The sequence below is a fragment of the Ovis aries genome, chromosome 1 (genome assembly GCF_016772045.2).
Source record: "Ovis aries strain OAR_USU_Benz2616 breed Rambouillet chromosome 1, ARS-UI_Ramb_v3.0, whole genome shotgun sequence".
In the NCBI taxonomy this organism is placed as follows: Eukaryota; Metazoa; Chordata; class Mammalia; order Artiodactyla; family Bovidae; genus Ovis; species Ovis aries.
The window spans coordinates 145,800,473-145,822,687 of NC_056054.1; the positions used below are offsets into that span (position 1 = coordinate 145,800,473).

A 22,215-nucleotide genomic window follows, 5' to 3' on the forward strand; every position below is an offset into this window, starting at 1 on the left:
TCCACAGGAGAATTAGCCTCTTTTCATATTATGCTTTATATGTATGAAAAAGTCTAGCCTTATATATTAATAGTAAATAATACAAATTTTATGGGAGGGCAATAGCCTTTTGAAATTATATTCCTGACATGCTAGCAAATACTGCTTCTTTTTGAAAGGGTTTAATAACATGGTAATGTTTATGTAAAGTGGGCTTATAGTGTCACACTCGAATCTAATAAAGTGGACATCCATCAAGTTGCAATAAAGAGAAGAGCTTCTAATTAAAGTAGGACATCGTTCGCAGGATTAAAGTCATTTAGTGTAATTGAAAAGTGTTAATACCCTATTTTATCCTTTTCCATTGGTATTCCTTCAACGGTAAAAACATTTTAAGGTGAAAATGTGTCTTATGCCTTTAATTGAATGTTATTACCTCCTGATTGTAACGTATTGGAACTGTTTAATTACAAACCTGGAAAATTAATTACTATATGGAGAAACAGATCCCAGAGGGTTATAATGTTCTTTTTTTAGTAAGTAAATACAACATAAAAATTGATACATCCTTATTTATAATCCAACTTGGAAGCATATCTCAGTATGATTTATTATACCCAAATATTTTCTTAATTGAACAACAATAAAGCAGCATAGGTCATCCAAGTTAACATTACGGCTTTCTTATAAGAACTTTTACAAATTTGTGATTTAGCTGTTTGTCATAATATAAGATATATAGTAAACTAGAGAACTTTTTACTTTTAAAAAGAATAATGTTAAAAAGTTCTTTAGCATCACATGCATGCTTCAGAAACATCCCACATCTTCTTTACATTTTCAGTGGTTTGGTTAATCTTGCTTAGATGGTAGCGTTTATTAGCATTTATACCTAGCTCCTTTCAAAGCTGTTACAACCTGCAGAATTCTTACAGCAGAAGTAGATTCAGCTGTCTCTCTGTCAGTCTCAGTCACATTTTTGAACCCCTTTAGAAGAAATTCAGTTAGTTACATCAAATAGTTAAAAAGATCAACAGAATGTGCAGTTTATAAATCACATACATAGTCAGTGTTACATTCCAGATTCTCACAGTGTCTTATATGTTGAATCAGATAAGTGTTATTATGCCCATTTTACAGATGGGGAAACCATGTTTCAAAAATATTCAGTAACTCACAGAAAGTCAGGGAGGAAATAAAAGGTCCGAATAAAGACCTAGAATTTTTAGATGATTGTTCCTTCAGTGAGGGCATGAAATTTCCCAATGAAATTCACTCTATGACATCTAAACATTTCAGCACCATATTTTTAAACCTGTGTATTTTCTTTTTTTCAACCACGTTTCTCTAATTGCAATAGCTGTTGATATAACTTTCCTATTGAGTGAGAAGAGAATATTGATAAAATTATGTTTGTTTCCACAGAATCTGCTCTTCCCAAACCAACCCCAGCAGCCCAACAGCAGGTGTTCTGTGTCACCAACTGGGGATCTTACAATTACCAACATTCAGCGTTCAGACGCGGGTTACTACATCTGTCAGGCCCTCACCGTGGCAGGAAGTATTTTAGCAAAAGCTCAACTGGAAGTTACTGATGGTGCGGTATTATTAGATTTGTTTTCTGAAAATAATTGTCTTTATTTCAAAGGATGAAATTTTCTGACTTGTTAATTAAATCATTAAACTTAATGCTTATCTTATAAGTTTGAATCTAGATAAAATGACATTTTTAATGGTTTCTAATTCTCCGTGATCTATTTACACTATTTATTTTCCCCAGGAAGAACATCCAAAACAATCTATTTTATTCTAAAAAATATAGCGATGCATTATTTTAGTGAAATAGAAATAGGCATGCCATCTGTATACCTAATCTTATGCTGACATGATTATTTCTAAAGAATAGTGATAATTTTATTTTACTAGAGAAGAAAAGATACCATCTTTATTATCAGGAAACAGAGATGACTTTTTATGTTAGCTAATCACATCATCCTACCCCACCCCAAATTGTGATGGCTCTGAACATTCTTTTACAACTTGTTTGAATTTAAATTTCGACATTGATTTTTACTTAAGTAAGCAATCACAAAGTCAAGATTGTTTTGCAAGAAGGTTGTGTGGAGGTTACAGAGTTATTGATTTTAACAGTAAAGAAATCTAACTTCAAGACCTAAACATACGCACACACATACACACACATAACTTATTATAAATAACTCTGACTCTGAATATTAACTGGCTGATGATATATCGGCTGATGACTTCACAACCCTGAATATTCATTGGAAGGACTGATGCTGAAGCTGAAACTCCAATACTTTGGCCATCTGATGCAAAGAACTGACTCATTGGAAAAGACCCTGATTCTAGGAAAGATTGAAGGAGAAAAAAGCAGAGGGCAGCAGAGGATAAGAAGGCTGGGTAGCATCACCGACTTAATGGACAAGAATTTGAGCAAACTCGGGGAGTTAGTAAAGGACAGTGAAGCCTGGGGTGCTGCAGTCCATGAGGTCGTCAAGACTTGGATCCAATGTAGCAGCTAAATGGCAACAACAATCCAGTGATTTTTAAAATTATACTCTCACTAAGTTAAATTAATTAAATACCTTGCAAGCTATGAATTGGAGAAGGAAATGGCAACCTACTCTAGTACTCTTGCTTGGAGAATTCCATGGACAAGAGGAGCCTGGCGGGCTACAGTCCATGAGATCTTAGAGTCGGACACGACTGTATGACTAACTTTAAGCTATGAATGGAGGTTAAAATTATTTTTTATTTGCATGTATGTATTACAAATCTTAACTGAAGCATCTAATTCATAGTGAAAGTTAAAAAATATATCTTCGTGATTGATTTTTTTTTTGGCAAGGTCTTTTTTGGATCCCCTGGAGAAGGAAATGGCAACCCACTCCAGTATTCTTGCCTGGAGAATCCCATGGACAGAGGAGCCTGGTGGGCTACAGTCCACAGGGTCGCAAAGAGTCGGACACGACTGAGCGAACTTCACTTTCAATTTTTTTCACTTCACTTTCACTTTTTTGTGTCAGTTGACATGTAGGGAGTTTTAGATGTTTTGTGAACCTCTAAGCATGAATTTAATCCATATTCTAGTATATTTTAGATTAACAATTCTGTCTTGCTGTATTACATTTGTGAGGTGTCTAATTCCCCCTCCCCTCTTTCACCGCCCTGGATGCTGGCATCTGAGATCCAAGAGCTTGGGCTGTGACCTCTCTGATTCTCTTCTTTTTCTGCTGAGCTTTCATACAATTCAAATTTACATGTAGATTAAAATATCATTTAAAATTAATAGAAAGGCAATATTTTTTAATGCCTGCCCATGCTATTGCCTGATTCAGCATCATGTCAGGAAAGGGAATAAATAGAACAGACAAACATTAGCTGCAGGGATATTGAGTCATTAACAGTCACACCTGCTGATATGGCAGAGATTTACTGCTATGGAACTGAAAGATGTCAGGTTCATGGGTAACAGTGCAAAAAAATTCTTCCTTTAGATGGGTAAGTCCTTTGACCTTTCAAATATCCATATTTCTTTAAAAAATAAAATATATTTATTAGTGTTTTTAAGTTCCTATGTTTCCTACTAGAATAAATATATTAATGATTATATTAATAAAATATAATTTAATATAATTAATATTTGTAAATATTTTATAACTATAACTATAAATATATAATTTATATTTTATTTCTTTTCTTCTACTAAAAAAATATGTAAAGAAACATATACTTGGAAAATAAGATATTCTGGCAAAAGAATTTTATTCTGTGCTACTATGAAACACTCCAAACATAATGCTTAAGAGCTCTGCTGTAATCTAGCTGCTCATAGTATTTTAAAAGAGGCAGGCTTTTAAATGTTTTTAAATGAAGAAGTTGTTATGCAGAAGGCAAACCATATTTGTAGAAAACAAAATTGATGATCGAGAAAGCCAGTTGATGTGACTGCTGTGGATCATGAAACAAGTAGATATTCAAAATTATGCCTGATATAATAAAAAGGAAGGGCTTCCCAGGTGACTCAGTGATAAAGGATCTGCCTGTCAATGCAGCAGATATGGGTTTGATCCCTGGGTTGGGAAGATCCCCTGGAGGAGGAAATGACAGCCCACTCCAGTATCCTTGCCTGGGAAATCCAATGGACAAAGGAGCCTGGCAGGCTGCAGTCCATGGAGTCACAGAGTCAGACATGACTTAGCGACTAAAGAACAATGAAACGGAAAGTTTGTTTTGAGAAATTAATGTTTGTTGGTGATGCAGTCTTTCAAATCAGTAGTAATTATAGCTTTGTGTTTGTGGTCAGACTTAAAATGAGTGATAAGGAAATTTGATGACTTTGTTTTGGAGCATAGTGGCTTAATACTGTTGTGTCAGTTTCTGCTGTAGAGCAGCATCAGCAACATGTATACATATATCCCCTCTTTTTTGGATTTCCTTCCCATTGAGGTCACCACAGAGCAAGGAGTAGAGTTCTCTGTGCTATACAGTAGGCTCATTAGATATCTATTTCACACATAGTAGCAGTAGTGTATATATGTCAGTCCCAATCTCCCAGTTCATCCCATCCCACCCTGAACTGAAATGGCTCTGAACATTTTGTTACAACTTGTTTGAATGTTAATTTCTGCGTTGATTTTTACTTGAATAAGCAATCACAAAGTCAAATCATTTTGCAAGAACGTTGTATGTAGGTTATACAGTTGTTGACTTTGACTGTAAAGAAATCTAACTTTGAGATCTAAACACACACACACACACCCCTTATTATATATAACTCTATCTCTATTAATTTGCTGATGACATATTAGCTGATGACTTCTGCTTTTATTCATAGTTTTGAATTTTTCAGATTAGTTAACAGTTTAATAATATGTAAGCCATCATCTTCATTTTTCACATGTTTGTTTGGAATGATCTATGATTTAGAGCCAAATGAAGTTCCAGTGTAGAATGAAAATATACGTCATGTTCAGAAAAACAAGCAAAGCATCTATAGCAATGTTTTCTGTTATTACATTTTTGTACTTACTTTCTTGGTAATATTTTTAACTTAAGTGTTCACATGAGAGGAGATTATTAATGGTGATGGAAGGTGCTGTTGAGTGATAATTTTACTGATATGTAGATAGAGCTAAGATGTTTTAATACACTTGAATTTCAAAATATCCCTTTAAAATATCTTCTCATTAATTTGTTAACTCTATTCTTCATTTATTTTCTTCTCCCCTTTTTTCTCTCAGAAAAGTAGAAAATTGCAGTGAGAGTTTGGAGTAGAGCCAATAGAATCTATAAGGACTAGAGAGAAGAAATGTATTTATATGTTATATTGACAACAGATGTCGCAATGATCTTGTATGAATGGTTTACTCAGGATTTATAATGCATAGTTAGAAAAAACCATGCAACTGTTCACAGATCACTGGAAGCCCTAAATGTTCATTTAACCTCCGACCTTAGTGTCATGGAAACTTGTGGTCATCTTTCACCCATAACATCCTTGAAACTGAAAGTTCTTTCTGGCCAGGAGATTTTCAATTACTTTATTGATCAAATCCATTTACAAGACAATGAGCTACTCATTTGGGCAGTAAAAAAAAGAGAAAAAGAATCTAATCAGATGTCCTTTGCCTATATCTAATGATTCCACTGATATGACAGTAAAAACAAATTATAAGTTGCCTGAATTCTATATAGATATTTCATTTGATGCAAAGGAGTAACATTATATAAAATTTAATAAATAGCTTATTTTCTGTTAATACGGACCCATTTTTCTCAGTGAATTTTAAAATCATAATGTTTGGAGAATTAGCCTTCCATTTTTGACTTATAAATAAAATAAATTCCATGAAGCTTTCAACCTGAATAACTACTTGCACAATTATTGACAGATATGTCAGAATTGGTATAATATTACACTTTCATGTCTGCTCTCATTTAATTTACTTCTGAAATGAAAAATTTGGTCAAGAAAATCAGTGAACTAAATGGTTCTAATTTTTATTTGTGACGACTACACAGAGAATACTGTTTTCCTTAGGTTTTTACAAGATTTTCTATATATACACACATTTTAATACATATTTTGATGTAGTAGGTGTAGGTTGACTTTAAGTCTACTCTGTTTTAACATGCCAGGACACATATATCATAACGTCTGTTTTAAATCAAAATTGGTTGGCTTTCTCATGGTAGGCTATTTAATATTTAATAAAGGGATATTTTAATATTTTTCCCTAAAATGGTAAAGTCTAACAATAAAAATGCATCTAGAATGAAAAATTAACAAACATATAGACTAGTATTTGTAGAAGCTAGTAGACAAAGGAAATTAGAGCATTAATAAGCAAAATTACTTTTTTTGATTATGTACATTGTAATACAAGATGACTTTCTTGAGAAAAAACACTCTTCACAGTTGCTTAACAGTAATTCAAATTCACTATTTTTTCTTTCTGTGGAAGTTATGTATGTATTAAAATATTTCATACATATAGTAAAAATGTAATAAATAGCAAATATACATAATTAAGCAAATCCTATGTGAAGTTTATAAAACTTTCTCTTCAGAAATCTTTCTTTGGACTTGGATATAAATTTCAATATGACATGGTCTTCTAATGAGTTGTAGATGAAAACTTGCCTCTAATTGATTCCATATTTTCATCACACATTTAAATATTACTGTATATTTTGATATGCTTCCTAAATCATTATATAGTACTTCTAAAGGTCCTGATGATACTGCTACAAATCAACATTTGATTCAAAAAGCATAGTGACCTAAGTTCATGAAATTATGGAAAATTTACTTGAATATAGGAATTGATATATATGTAAATGCAAATTTTTCATGAAAGTCCTATTTTTGTCTTGTCATATATATATATTCTTAACTAGGTTATTTTTTGCTGAATTGTACAAACTAATTAAATTCTATCACCCTAATTATATTACCATAATTTAGAGCAATGAAGCAATTTTGGAAAAAAGTATTTATAGTCTAATGTATTATCATGAAAAATGTTAAATCTATATAAATAAAGTGTAACTGGTACTATGAAGGTAAATTGGCCATTTTATGAATGGTTGTCATAAGCTCTCCACATTTTCATTTTAATTTTAATATGATTAAATCTTTCAATAATACTAAACATTTCTAAGATGTCAGAGCTCATCTTATCATCATCTTAGTTACAGGTAAGTCAGAGTAAATAGTAAGTAATAATATGGCTTCAGTAAAATATGTACAGATGTATGTGTAGTATGTGTAGATGATAAATTTATACTGCGTATAGAATATACAGAAAAAAGTATAAGTAATATGTATGACTTTGGGGCTTTAATCTTACTTTTGCTATGACTACTGATGATATAAAAATTTCTAAATTTCATAAAAGTTAAAATATTCTGGAAATGTCTTTGTGTTTAGTTTTGACAGATAGACCTCCACCTATAATTCTACAAGGCCCAGCCAACCAGACGTTAGCAGTAGATGGCACAGCATTACTGAAATGTAAAGCTACTGGTGACCCTCTTCCTGTAATTAGCTGGTTAAAGGAGGGATTTACTTTTCTGGGTAGAGATCCAAGAGCAACTATACAAGAACAAGGAACTTTGCAGATTAAGAACTTAAGGGTAAGTAATGTTGAGTTTGTATTTGGATCTTCCTCCCAACATAAGTATGTATATCCCTAGGGAATCACTCCATTGGGAAATTAAATCTTACATGCCTGTATGATCACTGTACATTTGATTATAGACCATGTTATTTCTTATTTTACAAATGACAAACTGAAATTAGAGGGAAGTTCTAATTGAAATTAGCAGGAAGTGCATTGTCCTTATATTAATCATAAGTTCATAACAGACCTAGAAACTTTCTATTCTTCATTCAGCCCTGTATGTATATGGTCAATGAAACTAGAAAGGTTAAACATATAAAGTTAATGATAGTAATGGTATATTTAAAATAGTTTGAAAAAAATAAAATTATTTGAAAGTGACAAATGTATCTGTTCTACTCTCATGAACAAGGGAGTTTCTAAGGAGATGAGGATAAAGCAGTTCAGTCAGATAATTTATGTGGAGAATAAGAAAGAGATGAGACTGGTGAGGACACAGGAAGCAGCTTTGGCTAGTTCATAAAAAATCTTATAGTTTAGGCAAAGTTGCTGTGCAGTTTAGATTTAAATCTTTGGATAACAGCAAGCCATTGCTGATCTTTTAGTGGAAAATGACATGAAAGACAATGATCGTTCCTGCCAACTTACCAAATTAGACTTGTTTTTGGAGCAACTCAAAATAATGTTTGTTTCTGAATATTGTATTAGCTATCTACTATGTGTAACAGTATTAGCAAATACCTAGAGGCTTGAAGGAACGCATATTTATGATCTCATAATTTCTATTAGTTAGGAGCCTGGGCATGATTTAGCAAGGCCTTCTGCCCTAGGATCACAGAACACTTTTGTCAGGGTTATAGTCTCATCTGAAAATTGACTGCAGATCAGTTTGCTTTCAAACAAAATGGTTGTCAGCATTCAGTTCCTAATGGCTTTCGAACTGGTGACCTCAGCTTCTTGCTTCTTGTTGACTGAAGGTTGCTTGTGGTTCCTTACCATGTAGATATTCCCAATACTTGCTTCCTCAAAATCAACAAGGAAGACAGTCTTTTAGCAAACAGGGTTCAGTTCAGTTCAGTTCAGTCGCTCAGTCGTGTCCGGCTCTTTGCGACCCCATGAATCGCAGCACACCAGGCCTCCCTGTCCATCACCAACTCCCGGAGTTCACTCAGACTCGTATCCATCGAGTCAGCGATGCCATCCAGCCATCTCATCCTCTGTCGTCCCCTTCTTCTCCTGCCCCCAATCCCTCCCAGCATCAAAGTCTTTTCCAATGAGTCAACTCTTCTCATGAGGTGGCCAAAGTACTGGAGTTTCAGCTTTAGCATCATTCCTTCCAAAGAAATCCCAGGGTTGATCTCCTTCAGAATGGACTGGTTGGATCTCCTTGCAGTCCAAGGGACTCTCAAGAGTCTTGTCCAACACCACAGTTCAAAAGCATCAATTCTTCAGCGCTCAGCCTTCTTCACAGTCCAACTCTCACATCCATACATGACTACTGGAAAAACCATAGCCTTGACTAGACAGACCTTAGTCGGCAAAGTAATGTCTCAGCTTTTGAATATGCTATCTAGGATGCTCATAACTTTTCTTCCAAGGAGTAAGCGTCTTTTAATTTCATGGCTGCAATCACCATCTGCAGTGATTTTGGGCAAACAGGATTACTACCCTACAAAACAATCACAAATGTGACATCTTGTCACCCATGCTATATTCTGTTGGCCAGGAGTAAGTCAATAGGTCCCTTACACATTTGAGGTTAGTGGTTACACAACGTGTCAATACCAGAAGGATGTTGTCCTGGGGACCACCTGTCCTACACAAGTATATTCAATTCATTCAACCAAATATAGAAAGCCTCCCTTCCATATAGCAAGTGCTATGCTAAAGCTCAAGACTATGTCAGAACAGTCATAAGACTAGGAACAAGGGCCTGAACTTAGGGTGGCTGATTGTGATAGTACATGAAGAAAAATTGATTGAAAATGATTCAGTGAAAAAACAGTTGGTAGAATCTGGTATCTAGGTATAAATTGGTAACCAAGGTGATTAAAAAAGAAACAAAAAGATGTTGAATTTTCCCATTCAGAAGCCAGAGGAATACGTAAAATAGTTATTACATGTATTTTCAAATGATCACCACAGGCAGTTTTTTTTACACTGTGAAGTATTTGAAATCACATGTTTATCAGGTGTGTCAAATACGGATACCTAACAAAAAAGGAAGAATAACTGTTTCGTAGTGTGCACATGCACAGACACAAATCTCTAACTTGTTATTAAAGTGAATGTGTGTAATTTTTATTTTAATTTTGAGACAGGCATTGCTCTAAGTAGACAAAATGCTGTCAAGTTTTATTTGAAGAAAAATTATATAGGTTTTTCACCTTTGTTTATTATAAATTAATTGTAAACCTTCCTCCGATAAAATGGGAGTCATTTAAAAATTAATGCCAACTTTCCTTGAGTAAACAATTTAACCTCTTTATTTGAGCCAAAGGCAAAGTTTGGGGCCACAGATGATAATACATTTCTGCTGTACTGCTGTATTAAAGGGTGTATTTGAACAGTCAAGACCCCCAGTAGTGCTTAAAAGTAGTAATTAAAGATGGGTGCTTGATGATGTCAAAGAAACTTTGAGCCTTCTGTCAGGCTCCTAAGTAGTCTTTCATAGATGCCTATGTCTGGGGGCTTCTCTTCACCCAACTAAACAAGGAGAAAAGTAGGTGAAAGTGTACAAACACATTGTTCTCTTTTTTAAAACACTTGGTTAAAAATAAAAGGAGAAGGATAGGAAAAATATGAAGCACTCATGACCAGAAAATACATTATTTAAAGTTAAGGAATAAAAATGAATGTGGTAATGATGATGGTGAAATAAGACTGAGCTTTAGTAATGATTTAGAATGTTCATATCACTTCTGATAAAATTCCATAATGAAAATGTTATTTTTCTGTAAGAAGACTGTCTTTAACAGGAAATAGAATGTTTTACAGTACTTCACTGAAACTGTCAAAAGACGGTTTCTGTAGGTCATATTTCTCTGTATCTCACTTTCTTTTTCAGCACTTAATGCAAAGGGGGAAAAATTGTGTGATGAACACTGTATACTTATGGTCCAGCTAATTGGTAACTGAATCTGTTTCTTTTGGAAAGTAGAATATTCTAATACTCATTAAAACCTACCTACCACAGCTAATGTCAAACTCGTATCTCCACATAATGACAAGGAGATGCAGTTAAGAAGCATTACCTACCTATTCTTCTTTTAGCATTTGCACATAATAACAAGTGCTACATTTTAGTTCAACTGCTATAATAAAATGCAAATTCTTTACTCTTTCACAGACCATATTCAAATGAACATCCCATTAAAATCCAACCTCGACTCATTATATTTAGTTTGTGAGTGATACTTCTTAAATGCAAAGATTTCTAATGACTATAATGCGTGCATAGCCACATTTGAAAAAATGGCTTTTTCTATAATGGCTATCCCCCATCATTCATCGGCATAATAGAAGACAATTGTACAGAGATATTATAGCAAAGAATGACATGCCAGAGCAATTTGAAACTTAAGTTAAAATACACAATGACATTTAAAATCAATTAAAATGGTGGAAGCACAGTAACATCTAGGCACTGATGATTTACCCAAGAATCAATTGTGGAAGGTTGAGTCATCAATACACTTACATTTTGAACCCAGCAGATACTATATTCCATGCACTCGTATTTTATCAACAAGTAGACTCATGTTCATCATGGAATTTTACTTCTATATCTTCTGCTTTGCCTTACTTTGATCATCCGCTCTCTTCCCAGTCTCACTTTTCCTTCACACCTAAACTACTGTGAATGAATGTTGTTTGTAATGTCAGCCCATGGGGCTCCACCACAGGGAGGGCTTTTAATTTACATCTTACTGATGTTGGTGTTTTTGTCAAGATATAATCACGGAATCTTCAGCCTTTAACATTTATAAAAGAGAACTCTTGATTATATTATCAACTATTCCTCAAATCTTTTACCACTAGTCAATGAATAACAAAAATGTTTTAAGTGTCAGAGGAGTGTATAATTTTCTCAGTTCTGTCTTGTCACAACAAAAATTTGAACCAATGGACTTTAAAGCCCTTGGCGTGTCACAGCTCTCAGATAGACTGTGCCTCAGCTCTTGGACAGATCAGTGTTACTGCTCTTCAACAGATCAGTGTTGCAGCTCCATGTTACAGCTCAGTTTTATTTAGAAAATAAAGGAAATACATCCTCAAGGCATGATGGCACGTTGACCCAAAAGATGCAAAGAGTAGAAAGCGAGAGCACCCCGGCTCTTTGGCCCCTCTTTTTATCTGTTTTTTTTTTTTTTTTTCTACTCCCCCCTGAGCCTGCCTTATGTAAATTGGGCTAGACAGGGTGCTGTTTGTTTTACCTGAGGGCCTCACTCTGGTCCTTGGACCTTCCTTTGTTCTATTTTCAGGCTTTTCCCTTCCTTGTCTTTTAGCCACCACCATTCTGGACTCTTTTTTCCTATTCTAACTACCTAAAATAAGCAAATAGATGGGGAAATGGTGGCTGACTTTATTTTGGGGGGCTTCAAAATCACTGCAGATGGTGACTGCAGCCATGAAATTAAAAGATGTTTACCCCTTGGAAGCAAAGTTATGACCAACCCAGACAGCATATTAAAAAGCAGAGATATTATTTTGCCAACAAAAGTCCATCTAGTCAAGGCTATTGTTTTTCCAGTAGTCATGTATGGATGTGAGAGTTGGACTATAAAGAAAGCTGAGTGCCGAAGAATTGATGCTTTTGAACTGTGGTGTTGGAGAAGACTCTTGAGAGTCCCTTGAACTGCAAGGAGATCCAACCAGTCCATCCTAAAGGAAACCAGTCCTGGATGTTCATGGAAGGACTGATGCTAAAGCTGAAACTCCAATACTTTGGCCACCTGATGTGAAGAGCTGACTCATTTAAAAAGACCCTGATGCTGGGAAAGATTGAAGGCAGGAAGAAAAGGGGACGACAGAAGATGAGATGGTTGGGTGGCATCACCAACTCAATGGAGATGAGTTTGAGTAAACTCTGGGAATTGATGATGGACAGGGAGGCCTGGCTTCCTGTGGTCCATGGGGGTCGTGAAGAATGGGAAACGACTGAGTGAATGAACTGAACTGAACATAAGTAATCAGTGAGTGAAGGTTTTAAGTATACTTTAAAAAGTGTTATGTATTAGATAAGTTCTGTGACCCTTTCAGCTCTGTATTGCAATCATTCTATAGATATCATTTATTTGCTTTTAATGATACAGCTTATTTTCATTCACTGTTACAACTTTAATGTGAGTACTGCAGTCTTTAAAAGGAAAGATTCAGTTTTCCATTTTAAAGTTTTTTTTTCCCTTTTCACTTTTCTCCATATCTTAAAAAAAAAAAAAAGTGTTGCCCCCCACCTCCATATTATCTGAGTGCTTATTTACTTCTGGGTCTATTTTATCATGTGAAATAGAGTTTATTGATGACAAAGAGGACAGCTTTACACTACTGACATTGCAGCCAGATTCTTTACTGTCTGAGCTACCAGGAAAGCCTGAATGTTTATAGGATTCTGAAAAATTCTCTCCTGAGTTATCCATATCTAACTCTAATACAGTGAACCCCGACAGTAAATGGAGTTAACAGATAAGAAGATTGCCATGGAGGCAAATAGAAAACTATTAAAGTTTACAGACAACATATAGTTGTAGAAATATAATAAGACTCTTTGAACCACTGTTATGAGCTTATTTTAATATTTCATGTGTATGTATGATTGACTCTAGTATATAATTCCAACAACCAAATGATATATTTTAGAAGTCAAATATTGCCTTGTTGAGACTGAGTAATCACTCTACAAATCAATTAAAACAGTTTTATTCTCTCTCTTCTATGCACACTAGATTTCTGATACTGGCACTTACACTTGTGTGGCTACAAGTTCAAGTGGGGAGACTTCCTGGAGTGCTGTGCTGGATGTGACAGGTGAATTCATTGTGAATTATTTTAACAGGAGAAATCTTGAGCCAGTTTTAGTGATTAGCTCATTATCAGATAACAAGTTAAAGAGAGCAAGATTTTAAATTTATTGACTGTAAAAACTAAGCTTTATGTCACCTTTTCATTTATACCCTGCTTGGCACGTAGCATTGCATATATGAAATTTGATGCATTTGTCCTTGGTAATCTTTATATTTTCTCTGACTAAAGAACAAGCAGTTCAGGTGATCATGTGTGAAAGTAAATGTTTTCTGATATTTAGGGAAAAAAACAAACATTCAGTTTTATACTTTTGATTCATGACGATGAATTGCTCACTGTCTGTTCAAATTCTTTAATAGGCTATTTTCTGTCTTTTAAGCATCGTTGTCAACTTATGCAATCAGAAATGAATTTTTTCTGTTTGTCCTCTATAGAATCTGGAGCAACAATCAGTAAAAGTTATGATTTAAATGACCTACCTGGACCACCTTCCAAACCACAGGTCACTGATGTTACTAAGAACAGTGTCACCTTGTCCTGGCAACCAGGTACCCCTGGAATCCTTCCAGCAAGTGCATATATCATTGAGGCTTTCAGGTATGAGACAGTTTCTTTTTTCTCCATTGGGTTTTTGCTTTAGCTCCTATATTCTAAAATCTCAAGTGAGCTATCCTGCTGTTTTATTCTAAGGACATGTTTAACCAGTGCATTTTAAGAATTTATCTTTGGTATTTGACTTTATTCAAGAATAGACTTTGGGTTTATTTTTCATTCATACCTTAATTATAACATTAAATATGCATCATCCTTGCCTATGTATATATGCATCTAGTTATGACATCATCACTTAGCTCTTCTTTAGCCTGACCATTGTAGGGATTTAAGATGGAATTTTGGCTTTAGAACTAAGCAGGACATAATTTAATTAGGCACAGGCACTTTTAAGTTACACAAGTTGAGGTATGGAAACTTGGAACTTTACTTCCTAATAATTAGAGAAGAATTTGAAATAATTCCAGTGTTTTATGCTATATATTTGACTACATGTATTGGCTATGCCTAAGAGAAAATTAAAAACTATAATTAAGAGATTGATTACAAGCACTTCTGATGGCTAAAAGGAAAGTTAGGTCCAATCATTATTAGGAATAACTGCCCTCACCTTTGGGATATAGACTATAAATTAGCCAATACTGGTATAAAACTGTCTTATGAGAATTTGAAAAAATAGTTATACTAATGAGAAAATGTAGCTTCATATTCAGTTTCAAACTGCTTCTATTTGCCATTGTAAATATAGTGATAGCACCTCTCCTTTTTAAGCATAAGAGCAAATCATCACTTTTATTTTAGATTTCCCTGATCTATTAAAGTTAATGATCAGTACCTAGTTTTCAAACTTCACAACAGTGTTTCTCTGTAATTTTCATGCCTTGATGTATAAGGACTTCTGAAAATCAAACAGCCCTGAAAAATCACATTTTCTCCTCATTCTAAGCAAAAGTAGCATGTGAGCTTAGACAAAGGGCTGTGAAAGGGCATCCTATCTGTTAAGGGGTCCGCACACACGATCAGAGATATTTCACCATTCTGAGATGTGAAATCACAATTCTGTGTAATGTACAATTTTATTAAAAATGTGACCAAGGGAAAATATTCATTACATGCTTCCTTTCTTCTTTTACAGATATGTAGTTTTAGAAGGCTCTATTATAATATTGCATGTGGAATTGATGCAAAAGAAAACACAACTTGTAACAGGAAAATGTATTGGCATAATTTACTCTGTAGTCCATTTATTCTTTCTGCAGGTTAATTCTTTTCAAGGTATATATATACATTACGAGGACCATATTTATTGTATAAACTTGATGTTGTGATCTTGGCCTCTGTTCCTTTTACAGGTATTCATTTAGTGGGCTGCTGTGCTTTAGCAAAGGGCTATCACATCTCCTGGGCTGAGTTTAATTTTGTTGTGCATGGCACTTCCGTTAGGTGGGCTCGGCTTTGTTGTGGAATAAACTGAAATCATCCAAATGTTTCATTTATTGGGCTGAACACTTCAAGCGTTGTGTGTGTGTGTGTTTAATTTTCAGCCATTAACCTTTGTCATTGATATCCAACTCCATTTCCAAGACCCTCACGACTGTTCTTTAAATGAAATTTCTATTCCCGTTTCAGCCAATCGGTGAGCAATAGCTGGCAGACAGTGGCAAACCACGTAAAGACCACCCTCTATACAGTGAGAGGACTACGGCCCAATACAATCTATTTATTCATGGTCAGAGCAATCAACCCCCAAGGTCTCAGTGACCCGAGTGCTATGTCAGATCCTGTGCGCACCCAAGGTAATTTCAGTAACGGCAAACATGACTGGTTCTAGAAAGAGGCATTAAACGTGTCTTTAAGGACAAAGGGATTGCAGGACCAACGATAAATGCATCTGCACTGCATATTAAAATGTTTCACTAGACCTGGTCCAGTGAAAGAAGAGAAAGCTTCTTTGTTGTTCACCTTAGTGAGTATAGCTTCTTTCTGGAGCTGTCAGGGTTTATTTAGTAAAAATGAAACACAATAATTTGGTACAATTACATGGCAATTTAAAGTGGGGCTTGACTATAAGGCTTCAGGGGCTTCCCAGGTAGCTCAGTGGTAAAGAATCCACCTGCCAATGCAGGAGACGTGAGTTCAATCTCTGGGTCAGAAGAATCCCCTGGAGGAGGAATGGCAACCAACCCCAGTATTCTTGCCTTGGAAATCCTGTGGACAGAGGATCCTGGCAGGGTACAGTCTAGGGAGTGTGGCAAAAGAGTCAGACATGACTTAGAGACTAAACAACAAAACTTATTGGTCATCATTTTAATTATATAATAGAAATTTAAAGATATATAATTTATGGGCTTCCCTGGTGAGTCAGTGGTAACGAATCCACCTGTCAGTGGAGATGATGTGGGTTTAATCCCTGGGTGAAGAAGATCCCCTGGAGAAGGTCATGGCAGCGCACTCCAGTGTTCTTGCCTGGGAAATCCCATGGACCGAGGAGCCTGGTGAGCTTCAGTCCATGGGGTCATGAGGAGTCTGGCATACTGAGCACGCATGCACATAGGATTTTTCCATATTTCAAAGGAAGGGAAAATGTTTCTCCTTCTTTGAAATTAATTCTGCCATAATGAAAAGTGAATATTAATGGATAAGATGCCCTGTTAAGGATATCAAAATTGCTTCCTGTGGTTCAAGAATTGTGTTTTGATTGCAAAGTGGGTCTCAAGGTGTGGTTCCTAAAAGCAGCATCTCATCACCTGGGGCTACCTCAGAAAAAATTCTCAGGCCCTGACCCTGAAGCTCTGGGGGTGGCGCCCAGCAGTCTGTTAAATTGCCCTCCAGGAATGTTCGTGCTCAAATCTGACAAACATCTTTACAGTAAATGGTATTAAACCAGATGTTTAAAGCAACAGTTTGTTTCAGGAAGCTGTAAATCAAGCTTTCTTCCTGAGGTATGTGATGCTTTTGACTAATTAAAAAAATATATGAGATCAAAATGGAAGATTCCCCATCTCATCTTCAGTAGCCTGTCTCTTCACACTGAGAAATTGCTGGAATCTAGGGGTTAATACGGGATGTTGAAATTCCCTTGTTACTAGTACACGAAAGTAATTAATAAAATAGAAATGGTGGCTTTATTATTTGTTACAACTTACCTCCCACAGGGTTCTTGAGAAAGGGTTAATTATTTCGTATTTGTAAAAGGTTTTAAACAAGGTATAATTCAAAGTAGTATTTTTATGCTATGAAAAGCACCATACAGCCATAAAATATTATTATAATTACAATGTAGCTTGGTGATAGTAACTAGCATGCTATTATAACAGAGAAGGGCGCCTTAAAGGAATCAAGTCAAATAAAGTCACCACGTGATTTTGCAACGTTGCTGACATGATGACAGTCATGGGAGGAGGGGGTGCCACTTTGCTATTGTTCTCTAAGAAGTAATGTGATTAATTTTCCATGATGATAAAGGGCCTGTAGGTAAAGAACCTGTCTCGAGAGAAAGAAAAAGTACAACAAGGAATTTGAAGACCTGAAACTGGTTCTATTTTACCTTGCCTGAATCCACTTGCTTTTACTGTGTATGAATTTAATGAATAAATTTAATTATTGAACTTAAAAAAAAGAAGTGTATGGTTTTTAAGTCAAGAAATTGCAGTACTCAGATCATTTTATTACTCGTGTAGATAGAAATAGGTTTTGTGCATAGCTGCAATGGAAAGTGGGGAGATCACAGAATGGGGAAGATTTTTGGTGTGATTAAATCCGGCAGCCCTTCTTGATCATTCAATAACAGTGCCAGTCACTAAATCTTGACTCATAAAATAACTTCTCTGCGAAAAGGTCAACAAAGATTAATGAAAAGTTGTTTGTGGTCTGGCTTGTTCCAGTCGAGAGACCATATAGAGCAAAAGACTTATGCTCCCTTAACAGATATTTAATAGAAAAACTCATGTTTTGTGTCTGAATGTCAGGATCATTTTTGACACCACACTTTCAAGCAACTTTGCATTCTGCCAAGCACTTCTTTGCAAAGAACACTTTGCGGTGTGAGCTCTTATTTTTTGAAGATACTATTGCTGTAGAATTTATAAATTTCTTATTTCAGTAAGGCAGCAAATACTTGTACCATCAATATCACAGTAAACCATAAATACATTAGCAAAGACTAGTAGCATTAACATGATATTAATAATATATACATATATTGATATATTGGTACATATATTGTGTATGTTGTCTAAAACTTCCTCTGCTGCTGATTGAAGTTATATTAAAGATGAAAAAGAAGTGGAACTAGAAAAAAATTACCAAAATGTAGTGCCCAATTGTTGTTGTTCAGTCGCTCAGTCATGTCCAACTCTTTTGAGACCCCATAGGCTATAGACTGCCAGGCTCCTCTGTCCATGGGATTTCTCAGGCAAGATTACTGGAGTGGGTTGTCATTTCCTTCTCCAGGAGATCTTGCTGACCCAAAGACAAACTCCTAATTTCTGCACTGGCAGGGATATTCTTTTCTGCTGAGCCACCAGGGAAGCCCTCCAATTTAAGTTAGTGTACCCAGTTTAAATTATTTTTGAGATAGGCACTTAAAAATATATTTGCAAGAGTAATGCTTTGTGGCCTGAGAAATTAGGAGAAGGCAAGATTAAGAAAATAAATCATTTTAAATTGTACTTCCTTCCTTAAGTAAGGTGATTAAAGAAAAAAATCAACTTACCATTGCAGTGTACCACTTGAATCTGTGTGAAATTCAGTGTTTGATGTCAGTTTGATGGACTTGGATATCTATAATTTATCTTATTTTTTTCTTTAATGGACACACAGGGTATAAACTGTTGGATGGGAAATAGAACAATGTTTAGGTGAATGGTGAATCCATGATCAGAACAGATTATGGCTGAGAGTATATCATTCTAAACATTGCAATTCTTCTCACCCTAACAATCAGTACAAAAAATCAGCAGCCTTATTTTTGTCAAGTATTGGAGTACTGTTCAGAATTTTACACAGAACATTTTATCAGTGTGTTAAATTGGTCATCAGAATTTTTGTGTGTGTGAATTTGGGAGGATTCTTCCCCTTCTTTCCCTCATTTTATTTACCTTTAGTGGCAGGCTGCAAGTCCCTGGGGTTGCAAAGAGTCTGGTACAACTGAGTGCCCCCCCGCCCCACACACACACGCAGTCACATAATTCACTCCCAGGCCCCCTGCTTCCTTTCTCTTCTACTCTCCCAGACTGAAATAGGTTCAGAAATAGCAACACACAACCTGCTAATTGGGAAGAGGGATTGAACAAATTCCTAAACAGCAGTTTTCAGATCTGGCCCCAGTAACTACTTGAAGTCCTTCAATGTGTCAACATCTGTATTAAACTGATGTTTCTAAAGAAGTCTTACAGTACACACTTTATCCTTTAGTAAGAAAATAATAGATCTTTCACAGCAGTGTATTAAATGGGGATAAGGGGTCACTAACACTTTTATTAATATTATTTTAGTGAAGATAAATCTCACTTTATATCCTAAAGTAGTAGTATGTATATTAAATATTCTTTAATGTTGTTTGTCACAAAGGATTTTTCATTTTCTCCCATGATTATTTCTAATGGCATGATATTGGCTTGTATAATATGTACTGGAATTGCACTGTGAATTTTTAAGGATTGGTACTGTTTATCCCTATAGATATCAGCCCACCAGCTCAAGGAGTGGACCACAGGCAAGTCCAGAAAGAACTCGGAGACGTCCTCGTCCGTCTTCATACTCCGGTTGTTTTGACTCCCACCACTGTTCAAGTCACATGGACGGTAAGTTTTTAAAGGCTATCCTAATAGTAGTCTCTTTTACGCCGTTGAGAAGACAAACCAGAAAAGAAAAAAGCAAACAAACCAAAAATCAAAACCCTCACCATTTAAAGTCAAGGTAAATCAAAGCCAAAAAAGAAAAAAAAAATTCAATAGGCAAAAATATAAACAGAATAAAAATACATTGCAATATAAATAATATGTTTTGTCTCCTGAATTTTCACATGTGCCAATACATCTCCTTATTGAGATGTTAAAGTATACAACTTTAAAGTATACAACTCAGTGTTTTTTGGTATCTTTGCGGAGTTATGCAATCACCACCAGAATCTGGTTTTAGAGTATTTCCTCATCCCAAAGTAAAGCCCTGGGCTCTTGAGCAGCCAGCCACTCCTTCATTCCCCTGACTTTAGCCCTTTGCAACCACTAATCTGCTCTGTGTGAATGCGCCTCTTGCTTTCATGTGAATGAAATCATGCAATATGTGACCTTTTGTGTCTGGCTTTTTTCACTCAGCATGGTGCTTTTGAGGTTCATCCAAGTTGTAGTATGCATCAGTACTTTGTTTCTCTTTATTACAGAGTAGAATTTCATTGTATAGATGTATCTTATACATCTGTTTAGCCATTTATCAGCTAATTTGTCCTGAGTTCTTTCTACTTTTGGCCATTATGAATAATGGCGTCATGAACACTTGCGTCCACATCGACATATATTTTAATTTCTCTTGATGTATACTTAGGAATTAAACTCTTAATGTTTGGGTGAATTACCAAAACATTTTTCAGAGAGGTTACACAATTTTATGCTCCTGCAGCAATATTTGAAGATTCTAGTTTCTCTCACATCTTCAACCACCCTTGTTATCCTGGCTTTTTGATTATAGCCATTCTAGTGAGTATGCAGGGTATATTACTGTGATTTTAATTTACATTTCTTTAATGACTGTTTTGAATCTTTCGTGTGCATATTGAGCATTTGTATATCTTCTTTAGCAAAATGTCCGTTCAAATTCTTTGCCCATTTTTAAACTGAGTTGTCTTCTTAGTATAGTTTCATAAGAGTTCTGTACATGTTGTGTGCAGATGCTTTATCAGATGTATGATTTGTAAATATTTTCTCCCAGTCTGTGTGATGGTTTTTACTTTCTTAATGATGTTACTTGAAGCACAAAAAATTTTAATTTTGAACTTTTCTTCTAAATTTAAATCAATTATCTTTATATTCTTGTAGCTGAATATTATCCAGCAGTACCAAAAAAGTATATAATTTTAATCACATAGTAATTAATTAATTTATAATTAATTAATAATTACTTTATAGTGAAAAGTAATGGGTCTTAAGAAATAGATTGATATTTAATATTCTTTACTATAATTTTATATAATAAAATAATTCCATGAACTAACTATTGAATATCAACCTATCCACTATTATTTCAGAATGAAAAATGTTTTCATCACATGGTAGTCACTGCAATGAAAACAATGGCTAGAATAAAAATATCCATATTATTCATATTAGAGATTATTAACCTTTGTATATGTATTTGTGTCTGTGTGTCTGTGTTTTGTGAAGAAACAGATAATGTGCATTCTTCTGCCTGATGCACTTAATGTCAACTTTTCATTCATGCTCAAGATCTCTTTATTATAGCCTCTAAAATTCCATAAGGATGATAAATGAGCCCAGCTTTTTATAGCCCCCTGTTTGTTTATAGATCTTGTATGTTGTGTAAGTAATGGTCATTTGACCTAGGGATATTTAGAAAATTTTTGTTTTAATTATAATATTAGAATTATATCAATTATAATTGATAAGAAAGAATTATATTAATTATAAAATATTTATAGTTATGTCTCTGGTATTGTTTTTGTTGGTGGTGGTATTGTTTTAGTGGTAGTAGAATAGTAACTTTTAAAAAAAGGATACTACCTGCTTAGAATGCAGATTTCTTTAGGTTAATACCATTTCACCTATTTCCATCAATTTCCTCAATGAAAGAAGCTGAGAGTGGGAAGCTGGTTATTTTTCATCAGTTCTTAATCAATAATGTTTGAATTATAAAATACAATGAAGAGAATTATCCCAGGGTCTTCTTAGTAATAAATCCATTGAGTAAACACAGTTCAGTAAGCATTTTTTGAGGACCAGTTTTGGAGTAAATGTTGGAAAACACTATCTAACACTCTATTTGTGTTGGAAAA

At 34.9% G+C, this 22,215-nt stretch overlaps 1 protein-coding gene across 45 annotated transcripts in view; it reads left to right on the plus strand.

Moving 5' to 3' along the window:
* ROBO2 (roundabout guidance receptor 2) overlaps window positions 1–22,215 on the plus strand; it is a 669,055-nt gene that overhangs the window by 554,045 nt on the left and 92,795 nt on the right. For all 45 annotated transcript variants that reach the window (XM_060416312.1, XM_042230259.1, XM_042230263.1 and 42 more), the window contains 6 exons: window positions 1,405–1,576; window positions 7,439–7,644; window positions 13,577–13,658; window positions 14,090–14,252; window positions 15,837–16,003; window positions 19,890–20,011. In XM_060416312.1, the coding sequence (XP_060272295.1) occupies window positions 1,405–1,576; window positions 7,439–7,644; window positions 13,577–13,658; window positions 14,090–14,252; window positions 15,837–16,003; window positions 19,890–20,011 (912 nt within the window). The remainder of the gene's footprint in view (window positions 1–1,404; window positions 1,577–7,438; window positions 7,645–13,576; window positions 13,659–14,089; window positions 14,253–15,836; window positions 16,004–19,889; window positions 20,012–22,215) is intronic.